Here is a 12,888-nt window from a genome sequence, read left to right as displayed (position 1 = left end):
GGGCTGTTGAAAGAATCAATGCAATTGTAAGTGCAACATACATCTGGCACTTACTTTAGTTTTATTAAGTTTAAGTTTTTCTTATTTAAGGTTTCCTAATTGTTACTACAATTTAATTTTTTTTAAGACATACCTTTTTTATACTTTATTTTGTAATTGTATATTTTAATTGTTATAGTATAACAATTGACTTTTTATTTTACTCATATATTACAAAAGGAATTACCTAATGAAATAAAAATAAGTTATTTTTTAGTTTATACCAGAAATTCGTGGTAGTAATTAAGTTTATTATTATTTTCTTTCTTTAAATAATTTCATATTTACAATAAGACTAAATTATACGTATCCTCACACAAGTTTAGTTTAACATGTAATTTTTTTTTTACTTTTATGTTACAAATTACTAGCTGTACCATGCGCGCGTTGCTAAGATTTATTTTTTATTTTTTGGTCGTACCAACTCGGAAACCTTTGTGAGCTCATGCAAAACACTTTGCTGAAGATATTGACATGATCAAATGCATAGTTTACGATTCTATAAAGGACATACAGACAAACATTAATTTTGATATATAAAGATTATACAAAAACTACTAAGAAATTGTAACTCTAATTAATTACAGGTCTTATTAATGTAGTGAATAATAATGTTTAAAAAAGAAGTTTGATAAATACGAAAGTTTGACTTGTTACAAAAATAAATACAGGCAAATATAAGAAATATGTCTTTATCACTGATTATAACTTTTCAAGGAATCGTTTAACTTTCTTTGTGATTACATGTCTATTTTTAAATTATATTTCATATATTAATATTAGATCAAAAAATATGTAATGTATTTCTACGAAACGGAGATGGAATTGTTTTATCCAATTCAATTTTATATTTTAATTCAAAAAATCAGCCTAATCAAATTAAAGAAATGTTTATTATTTAGAGAAACAAGTAAAAAAGAATTAATCATATGTTTTAAGCTGTGTTGCCAACCCCAAGAAACTAAAAAACAGCGGCTCACTAATAAAAAAAAAACAGGAGAAAACTGTCGGTAAAGTAAAAAAGGTAGATCGCGGAATTCCCTTGAATTGCGACAAGTATAATATGTCCTGCCATCTGCTATCATTGCGTTTTATTATTTAGTGGTCATCAAAACATATTACATAGTGATAACACTGAACGCCAATTGAAAAACAGTAAAAATAAGGAATGAAACAAAAAACAATGTAATAACAGCAAATATACTGTTTAAAACAGTAGGGTTGGCACCACTGGTTTTAGGTTACTTAAAATATTAATCAAATTAATGTTAATGATGGAATAATTTTGTTTTACTGAGTATTATATATTATTATCTTATTGACTATAATTTATTTATATTCTCCTATATTATCTCTTATTCTTTATGTGGTAGAAGTATTATAAAAAATTTAGAAGACGATGACCTGACATTGAAACAGAATACCGTACTTATGCTTCAAAAACAACCTAAGTAAGATACTGTATCAATTGGCGTTACCAAAAACACTGGCATTAAGTTGCCTACATTGATAATAACTATTACTAATACTATATAGTAACAATGACTATTTACTGAATATTAATGAAATTAATTGTGCTATTTTAGCTCTATTCGAAGCCATTGAACCAAATGAATAATTATTGAATGATCAATAATAAATAATAAATAAATAATAAATAAATATCTACACAATACACACACGGTCGTCTGTTCCTAAAGTAAGCAACTTAATGCTTGTGTTTTAGGTAACAGCCGACTGGGATATAGCTACACATTTTTTTTTTTTTTTTCGTTAAACATACTTATAAATAATACATATATAAATATATAAATAAATATTTATATTACACCCAGACTCGGGGTGGGAATCGAACCCACAACCCTCAGAGCAGAAAGCAGGGTCACTACAAACTGCGCCAAGGGGCTAGTCGTATTATTATTACAAATATTTTTTTGTAACTTATTGTGCTATTCTCTCAAACAATCCGGAGTGTTGTAGCTTGGTGGATTAAGCTCCAGCCCGTATTCTACATATAGAAAAAGGCTTATGCCCAGCAGGTGTATGTTGTAACATATAAGTATCATGATTAAGCCTACAGGCCACTACCTAATATGGCACTTATGCCATATTTAATAAAGATATAAGACAATGTTTAAATAAAACAAGTAGTTGATTTACTTAGTAATAAAATATGATAATTATCACAACAGTGTGTATTTTGCCAACCTAGAAATATATAAGGTTCTCAATTCAACTTAATTTTTTATGTGTGTTAGCGCTAATTACTCTTTACTGAATGTACCAATAATGATGATTCATTTTTCTATTGGATGGCTGGTGCTTGTTGTGTGAACCCATTTTAGTTTGAGCAAGATCTGATGAGTAGGTTGTTTGAAAGAGATTGATTTTAAGCAATAAGATCACCTGGTTGTACAACTCGTACCTATAGTTGCTTGTATAGTTAATTTTGTTCTTTATTTAATGTGCATTAAAGTATATTAATATTACATAATTCACGTATATTCATGTTTATGTGTAGTGTTTTCATAACATATGTTCTAAGAAGTGTTAATGTAACACAAAGTATATTTTCCGAGTTCAACTATTAATTTATAATTTTTTCACATAATGAAGTAAAGCTAGGAGAAATAAAAAAAAATATGTTTTTTAATCAATTTCATTAGTACAAATTTTTGAAGTAAAACTTCTTTACGTACTCTTGTCTTGAGGAGTAAGCTGGTGAACACTTAACGAGAGAGTTACGAAAAGTGTGATCAGGCGAGGCGAGCAGAAGTTAAGAGGGAGATATAAGTGAGCGGAGATAAAAAGAAAGAGTTACAATTCGTAAGTTTTACTACAGTCATGTGGTCTAAGGCACACTCATTCTTTTTGTATTATATAAAGAATAAGAAATGTTATATATGAAGAATATTGTTTTTTTTTTTTTTATTTGAGATATTTCTAATAACATTAAAATAAAGTTAATATACTAAGGTTGATCAGAGCTTATTCCTACTCCTACACACATTGCATGGAGTAGAGGCCTTTGCCCATAAGACGGACGTTACTGGCTGTATATTTTTCATAATTTCAAAAAAAATCAAGTTTCAAGAAAATCAAATGTGATTTTCTTTTAAAATTGTGTTAATTTTTGCTAAGTATTTCCATACTATATTTCATTAAAAGATGAAGTTAATATTTTTTATAGTTTCAAATTAATTATAACACAAAGAAGATAGAGTTACGTTGAATAACTGAATTATTTCCATCTCTAATAACTACTGAGGTAATTTCATTGCATGATTACCCAATGTTAATATGATATTTTTTTTTTGTTTTCTCCACATAAACCTATTTAATTTTAAAAAATTAAAATTTAAAGTTTAAAATAATTTATTTAATTTTTTATATGTTAAAATTTTAATTTAAATAGTTATGCTAATTACTATATAATAATTTATTTAAGACAAGGTAAGTAAATAAGCTACAAACCTTTACTCCTTTTCCTAATTTTGCTGGCTTCCACCAAATTCCAATCTACGGAATCCCTGGCGGGGGCGGGCACTGTACCACCAATTAATTCTACTGAACTACTACGTTTACTCGGTCCCGGCACTGCCGCAATTTCCTCGACGTTCTTGTCCTTCGCCGACACTGAATATTCAATTTCGACATTTTTGTCCTTGTGTATATTGTTGTGCCCGTTCACCGGTTGCTCGGTCTTCAGCTTTTTATTCGGAACCTTCTTGTGTTTGTGAGCGCTGTGTCTGCGCTTCAGGTTCGTCGAATGAGAGGAGTTCCTCGAGCTGACGGGCGATGGACACCCACATTCCATGCTGCCTTCTTGATCGCTACCTTCGTAGTATCCCGACTCGTGCTCAGGCTTCTTGTCAGGCAGACTCATTTCTACTGTCGCCATGGCTCAACCCTTCAAAACCATGAAGACCTAACCTGCTATATCGACGCTCCGCCGGGCGGCGTCCGGCCGCGACCGAACCGTCAATTTTCACTTTGAAACTATTTCAAATTTAGCGAAAGTAAACACGACACGTAATAAATTTCGCGAGCATAGTCAAACCTGCAATGAACTCGCCTGAAGTTCGAGCGAAACCGTTTTGCAGAGGGCGCCGCTGCGACAATATCCTACCGATTTAAGAATCCGATACGACTGTACTGAAAGTTTGCACAGGGTGACCAACGCGATTGCTCGGGGTTAATGTCGTTCACGGCTACTTTCGCACTAGTGAAATGTCAAAATGTTTCACTATTTTTCGGTTTGTATTTCATAAATCACAGCCTGTTCTTCGTTTCGTCACACTGTTTCCTTCACAAAAATCCAAATGCTTGTTTCGTATAAAAATACACTACACTATTAGTACAGTCCATTTGACACATCAGACACTTCGATTCATAATCTTTAACTATCGCTAAAATGTTTGGTCTGTCAACAAAACTAAACTAACCGCTATATGTATAAATTTAAAAATGCTTGCGCGAATGACGACTCATCCAGCGCGGTAAATGAACTAAACTGAGAAGTGAGAAACGCAAAATAGAAACCGTACGACGTGCGAGAGGCGCTGCCCCCACTACGATACAATTTACGAGGCCAGACAGACCAATGAAAACGTACAGATGAAACCGTTTAACTAACAACCTTTTAATGTTACTTCTATTGTTATTTCTTCTACGAAATTCTTTTATCTTAACGATTATCAATGTATAGGCATTAAGCATTTTTTGTTATGTGCATTAATAAGTCATTACTAAGTCAGTAAGCTTATAATTAAGTAATTTATAAATAATTAACATTTGTTTATTTATTTATAATAATGCGCCAACAAGTTAGACAGTATTACATTCACAATAATTAACACTAGGGTACAAATAATTTGAGTTTTACCTAAATAAAATTATTACAATAAAGTTAAGAATAAAACAATCAAATTTAAAATTGATACATTAAAAATAACGCGCGTTGACGCGAATTTCACTCATTCAAAAACATAAAAAAATTTTCAGAATTTAAAAAACTTTGATAAAATCCGAAAAAGTTGTTTCATTTTAATAATCGAGCCAAGAGACTTTCTAAAAATAATTGTAAATGGTAAGCCAAGGCATCAACACATTTTATCACAAATGGAAGGTACTGCGTCAGAGCCGAAATAAGAGAAATTCTAAAAACTTGGTCTGTTGTTACCGATATCATAGTTAGATAATTATGTTGAAGTCGGTGGCAAATTAAACTCATTGGGGATGGGAATCCTATATGTGTTAAGCACGGAAGAAAACTGTGATACAAACAGATTGCAAATGTCGGTTTCCGAAGAAGCTACTTCGTGACCACAAGACATCCTGGCAGGATAGGAACTTGACCTAACTTTTTTACATTTAAATAAGCTACATTTTTAGTTTAGGATTTGATGACAAATTTGTTACCAGGCTATTCAAATACAATCTGAAGATAAGATTATGAAGCTTCATGCAACGCTCCGTACGTACTATTTTTAAAATCTATGTATATAATATGTGATGTGATAATTTTAAATATACTTGCTTCATGACATTAATATATTGTAAAGTGTTGTGTAATCCGTAATGAGATACATATTAGATAATTATTCAATAATGATTCAATAAAATGTTTTAATCTTTAACTCGACTATTCATTTTCCCAAAAAATATTATTCAGACACTTGAATTTGAAAAACTTAACAGGATGGTGTAACTAGTCTATCCTACATATAGGGTATTTGTATTATATGTATTTAGACAGCAGCAATACATATTGTATAAGAGCGTTTAACAACATAAAATTTGTAACCATGTTACCTATTCTACAAAATATTCGTTGTTATCGAAGTCAATGCAGAGCCAGCCATCCTGTTCAAACATAGATCACCTAAGGTTAAACCCCCAAGAACGATTAATTATGTTGGAGGAGCTTTTCAATTACACGATTTGTATTTAAAATAAAGGGTTTCAATATATGCTTTTGTATAGGGTGAGGAATATAAATGGCGCATATATAATCTATTTGACTATTGCTGTTTAATAATTTTAGTTTAATCCATATATCCTCACATATATGCTTATGAATCAATCACAGTTTGATTCATAAGCACATCATAGCCCTAGACACTAGATAACGATAGTTAAAAATTTTGTATAAGTTATACTTCTACTTAACCATGTTTCCGTAAAAACGATTACATCAAAGTTGCAACAAAGGACATTACTAAAAAGTTAAGGTTTTACAACATAACTAAATTGACAAAAAGCACACTGTGCGGGACATTAACCCATGCGCTAACTATATTACTAGATCATTCCTTACAATTATTATTATTTAACTGTTTATATACAATTTTATAGGTTGTTTATTACTTCATATTCCTTGTGAGTCTCCCCATTGTGCCTTACGTAGGGCACGTTAAGCCGTCGCTACCGGTTGTCATCTCACTAGCGATCGTTACTCATAGTATAGAATATATCTGCCAACCCACATTGGAGCAGCGTGGTGGATTAAGCTCTGATCCTTCTCCTACATGGGGAAAGAGGCCTATGCCCAGTAGTGGGATATTACAGGCTGAAGCTATACTAGCTGCGCCTCGCGATATTTCGTAATAATAAGTATAAGATTAACGATCGCTATCTGGTGTACATGATGACCGGGACCAACCACAGCTAGTATCAAAATATGCTTAAGGATTTTTTTTTTTTTTGAGGCTCGGGAACAAGACATTGTAGATAATGTCGAAATATCGAGCTCCGCAAAATGAAAATTAAAAACATGGTAAATATCCCGTTTTTGAATAATTTTAGTATGCTTAAGGCACGTACGAAATAGTTGTGTCTGTAAGTAATATGATTATAGATCACAGCTAAATAGTAATGCTCTCAAGTAGTTTTGTGTTCCAGTGTGAGTAATGTACAGAGGTCCTGGGCCGGATCGATGGTAGAGCTGCTAACGTCTTTGCTATGCTTCTGGTGCTACAGACGTCTACGGCTACGGTAATCGCTTACCATCTGATGAACCGTACGCTTGTTTCCTTGTTTGCCGATCTACTTGTATAAAAAAAGTTTTGAAAACTACACTTTTATGATACTCAGCAGTGGGATATTACCGACTAAAGCGTTATTACTTTATAATATTATTTTATTACATTTTATTCAATTACATGGAATTAGAATTTTCACTGCGACATACAACACATTATTGAGGTAAACAAATCATTATATTTAATAATATTAATGAAAGAAGCTAATTCGTATTTAGGTTTGTAATTTCACGATCATTTTTATAAACGTAACCTAACTTTGCTACTTATAATAACAATGATCAATTAATTATGCAAATGGTTAAGCGCGTGTCAATTTACACAATCTTTAAAAATTTCATCTTAATATTTCGCATGTACTACAAAGTCACAATTTCATGGACGTAAACAAAACGAGACAAAGGTATTGCTTATCTATCAAGTAGAGCGAGATGGATGATGTAAGAGCGAAACGAAAGTTGAAGCTATTTACCATCTCTTTCTAGCCCCTTCTTTAATTGTCCGAATTATAAAATGGGTTTGAATATTTATTGCCGATACAGAATATCAATTTGTTAATATATTATAAGTTACAAAGGTTATTATTTTTAATAGTATAATTATGTGAATAAATTAAATATGTACATAGGCACTTTTTCAATTCCTACCTTTACTTAGACTCTTATGCATGATCAGAAAATACTTATTAATTCATTCGAGTTCTAATACATTTGTATGTTACTTGAAGTTAATACAATTTTTTTAAAATTAAGTAATTAAATAATTAAATTTAATTACGTAATTTAAAAAAATTGTATATATATATAATATATTCCGGGATAACTTCGTCGTTTATGAACCAATTTTGATAATTCTTTTTTTTTTGTTGGAAAGGAGATATCCCTGGTGTGGTGGTACCATGATAAGGAAACCAGGATCTGATGATGGGATCCCAGAGAAATCAAGGGAAACTCCAAAATCCGCATAACATTTTACTGGGTGTAAAGATTTTGATAATTTTTAATTTAATCGAGAGCCGATGTTTATCATGTGGTCACATTTAAATTTCATCGAGATCTGATTACAACTTTTGGAGTAATCTTTGATAATACGCATTTAGTTGACTAATTTTTCGTCTACCTACGTTGTATTAGTTGTCGATATAATCGAAGTCGTTTTTTTTCGTTTGCCTGCAAACACAACTATCAATCGAAAATTCTCACGTCAAAATATTAGTTTCTTTAAAAAAGTCGGTGGGCTTTTTGTTGGTTGAAATCTCTACTTTCTAATTGTGTAAAAAAATATACATTACTATGGTAAATGTTTTCAGAAAATGCAAAGGCTACTTTTTATCCCGACATTCCCACTAGATCGGAAATTATGCGGGTGAAACCCCGTGGTATAGCTAGTCATTCATAAAGCTGTTTTGACTCATTGTAACTTTTGTATGTACCGATGCGCAGTCGACAAGCAGGTAAAAAAACCCCTAAGGTACTTTCACACATTGTGATGAGGATTACAAAATGAATTCTGTTATTGTTTTTTTTTTTTTAACACTTATTATAAAGATGACAAACAAGCGTACGGTCCGTTTAATGATAAGCGTAAAATATAAAAAAAAAAACAAAAACCCTGAGGAATGCTTGTGTTTCCAAGAATATCTTGATTGTCTCAGTTCCTATTGTTCAAATAATTCCTTATTTCTAAATTTGAAAGAATGTAACGTAATAACGTTTACTAGGAAAATATTAGTTATTGATTTTGCGTACAAACTGTGTGGGGAGGTCGTTTCAAGAGTTAACATTATTAAGGATCTTGGTGTCTACGTCGATTCTAGGCTGCTTTTCGATTATCACATTGGTTATATGTCTGATAAGGCATACCGATAGCTTGGTTTTGTACTGAGGATTTTAAAAGAATTTAAACATTTATCTTTTTTTTTCAAAACATAACAAGTACATTATACTTTGCAATTTAAGTACCACGAAAACATCGCGGGTTTATCTGGGTACAGAGAGTCACTCAGTTAATTCAGTTTGTTTTTGTAAAAAACATTTTTTTAAACGTGATTTGATTTTCGTGAAACTCTTATACATTTCTTGCAGTTCTCTGGGTAGTTCGTTAACATATTCGGGTATTAAGCAGTCGTCAGTTCTCTTTCCATACTTATTGTTAGTTTTGGTAAGTGGTATTTAAGGTTTGAATCAAGTTGACGTAAGCCTATAGGTCTAAGTTTTTCATTTAACAAGGTTGTATTATTAATTTGGGTTAGAATAGAAAATTTAACATTATCATATATATTTATAACATTACAATGCCAAAATAGTTGATTACGATTGTTCTTATAATTATTAAGTATGCGTTTAGGTACAATTGTTTTTAATAATCTTACCTGTAAATCTATACAAATAAATAAAATTGTAGTGTCTGTTTGTAATATTAAAATGACCGCTTTTTACTAAATGCATCGTTGCCACGAATTGGTGCTAGACGTAAAGAGACATTCTGCGTTACTGCAACCACAACTAATTTCGCACGAAATTTATTTATTAACTAGCTATGCCCGCGACTTCGTCCCCGTGGAATTTGCGAAAGTTATTTTTGTTAAGTTCGCAGAGTTATAAAATAAATAAATTCCTAAAATAAAGGTAGCCTAAGTTACTCCTTACTACATCAGCTATCAGCCAGTGAAAGTGCCGTCGATTTTGACAGGATCCAGCCATTTCAGAGATTAGCCGGAACAAACAGAAAGACAAAAATTGTAAGAAAATCTCATTTTAGTATATGTACCGTGTACATACATCCATATGCATTTAGTAAAAAGCGGTTATTTTAATATTACAAACAGACTCCAATTTTATTTATTTGTATAGATTAAAAATATTTGATCTAATGGTAATCGTAATTGAAATTATAACTATTACTATCATTTTATAATTATTTTTAATTTAAATTTAAGTTAATAATCTAAAGTTATTATTGATCCATACAATTGTAATTTATTATTATTATTTTTAATTTAATCGGTAAATTAAATAATTTCAGTACACTCTAATATCAATAAATTCATTTAAGTTTGCTTGGTTTCTGAAACTGTTCTGGTGATTATTTTCAAAATAGGTATGTGCTATGTATTTAATATAAATTAAAATAACACAATATCACAAATTGAAATAAAAAATTTAACTGAATTAAATTAAACTGGCTGATCGGTCTATCTGCAAACAGCCTTTAACCGATTGATGTGTGACGATTATTATATAATTAATAAATGCTTTGATAATAAAATGATGTACTCGTAGTTCAACATTAAGTCGAACATATTATGTACCTAGTTAACTACTGCCTACTGATAATGTCGACAATACTGGTGTCCGGTAAAACTCGAATGAGTTTATGTGGCATCTTATTATTAGTAATTGTACTGTTTGTTTTGATTAAAAATTAATAAATAAAATAAAATATTTATTTATTAAGTTATGATCTTCTGTAGTTTAAGACACTTTCCAGTCACGCTGATCCAATTTTAACTTTGATTCTGTACCCTACCATCATAAATGTCTATTTTTTAAACTTTTCGGTTCACCAGATGGTAAGCGATTACCGTAGCCGTAGACGTCTGCAACACCAGAAGCATCGCAAAGACATTACCAGCTCTACCATCGATCCTGCCCAGGACCTCTATACCTTACTCACCCAGGAGCACAAAACTGCTTGAGAGCATTACTATTTAGCTGTGATCTAGTCATATTACTTACAGACACAACTATTTCGTACGTGCCTTAACCATACTAAAATTATTCAAAAACGGGATATTTACCATGTTTTTAATTTTCATTTTGCGGAGCTCGATATTTCGACATTATCTACAAATGTCTTGTTAACGAGCCTCAAAAAAAAAACCTTAAGCATATTTTGATACTAGCTGTGGTTGGTCCCGGACATCATGTACACCTGATAGCGATCGTTAATCATAGTAGGGAATATATCCGCCAACCCGCATTCGAGCAGCGTGGTGGATTAAGCTCTGATCCTTCTCCTACATGGGGAAAGAGGCCTATGCCCAGTAGTGGGATATTACAGGCTGAAGCGATACTAGCTGCGCCTTGCGATATTTCGTAATAAGTATGAGACGTAATGACGCATGAATTAGGGAATACAAAAGAATATCAAAAACAAAATTAACTAATAGTACCCAATTAAGATAATGCATAAGCATTAAACACGGCTATTTCGAAATTATTTATGTTATAATTTAATGTGTTTATTATTCACTGTATTAATTATTGGTATTATTATAATGAACAAAGTCACCCATTGCAAATAAAGTCTAGCTGATATGATAGGCAATCAGAGAAAGTAGCAACAGTGAGTCAAACAGACCTTAGGATTCGTACGTTAATCGCGTGATGTTTAGAAACTTTTTTAACCCTACCCTCCCACTCTCTCCTACCCAAAAATCACGTGTATTTTTATTTTGCAAAGTTAAAATTGAAATTTTAAGAATATTACCTATCTTTAAGTACAGATGTCATATGATTTAATTTTTAAAAATTAAACACCGTGATACAAATTTTTTGATAGGCAGTCAAGGTTGCAGGATGTTTATAGGGTAGTTTTTTAACCGATTTCAAAAAAGTAGGAGGTTTCTCAATTCAACAGTATATATTTATATTTTTATGTTTGTTCCCAGATAACTTTATGTTTATGAACCGATTTTGATGATTCTTTTTTGTTGGTAAAGAGATATCCTAAGGGTGGTACCATGATAAGGAAACCAGAATTTGATGATTGCATCCCGGAGAAATCGAGGGTTAATTTTGTTCGTCTACTTACGTTATATTACTAGTCGATGTAATTAAAGTCAGTTTTTTTAGTTTGCTAGCAAACACAATTATATTGGTTTAGAAATCGCGTGTTCAACGGAGTTGTGTTCCTGTAAAGTGACCAGAGCTCCTGGGGGATTGGGGGTAAGGTTGGCAACGCGTTTGTAGGCTACGGTATTCGTTTACCATCAGATGACTCCGTTTGTTTGGAAACCTAGTTGAATAAAAAATATTTTAATAGTTTCAAAGAATTATGTCAGATAAGTATCTGAAACTTTATTAGCCACCGAAAAAATTAGCACTAAGTTTTATATAAAATGTATATTTATATAATAAAATACTACACTCTATGGGTCACCGCCATCATCTGTTATTAAAACAAACAAAATCCATAGACCCTTTGCTCATTCGACTTTGATTGTTCAAAGTATTTCATAATAATTTTATTTATCTGCGAGTTAAAATTCACTGACCCAGAATGCTAGCAGATAAAAAATAAGTACCTACTTTACTATTTAAATTTATACCGGCTAGGTCACTGAATCTCATTAGAAGATACATCACTAACAATTGACTATATATACGAGTATAGCAAGCAAACACCTCTATTAAGTGATAGAAAATTTCTTTACTAATACTTAAAAAAAGGAGGTTCTCTATTCGACTGTATTTCTTTTAAATGTGTAACCTCAAACTTTTTTCAGTGTGAACTGATTTCGATAATTCTTGTTTTAATCGAAAGGTGGCCTTGTCATGTGGTCCTATTTAAATTTAATCGAGATCTGACAAGTACGTACTACTTAGGTGTAGTTAGAAGTTATATCCAATAAAGCGTATTTACTTGACAATTTTTAAATAAATATTTTTCGAAATTACGAAAATAGTACCTACTCTGAATCGCGCTATCGATGTTTCTAAGCCCACTTATGGCCAGTTTCAATACTCTATCTATCTCTAAATTTGCTTACTAGCGATAGATTTTTGACACAATTTATATGGAG

General features: G+C 31.5%; 1 protein-coding gene across 1 annotated transcript in view; it reads right to left on the bottom strand.

The window, feature by feature from the left end:
* LOC123667572 (ribosomal protein S6 kinase alpha-5-like) overlaps nt 1–4,135 on the bottom strand; it is a 62,465-nt gene extending 58,330 nt beyond the window's left edge. Inside the window, exon 1 of the mRNA XM_045601453.1 lies at nt 3,514–4,135. Coding sequence (XP_045457409.1) covers nt 3,514–3,940 — 427 coding nt within the window. The 5' untranslated portion in view covers nt 3,941–4,135. The remainder of the gene's footprint in view (nt 1–3,513) is intronic.
* Between the last annotated feature and the right edge of the window lie 8,753 nt (nt 4,136–12,888).

This window comes from Melitaea cinxia, chromosome 28 (assembly GCF_905220565.1).
Source record: "Melitaea cinxia chromosome 28, ilMelCinx1.1, whole genome shotgun sequence".
NCBI lineage: Eukaryota > Metazoa > Arthropoda > Insecta > Lepidoptera > Nymphalidae > Melitaea > Melitaea cinxia.
Note: the sequence above shows the minus strand (reverse complement) of the source record. Positions and strands in the feature narration are given on the sequence as shown.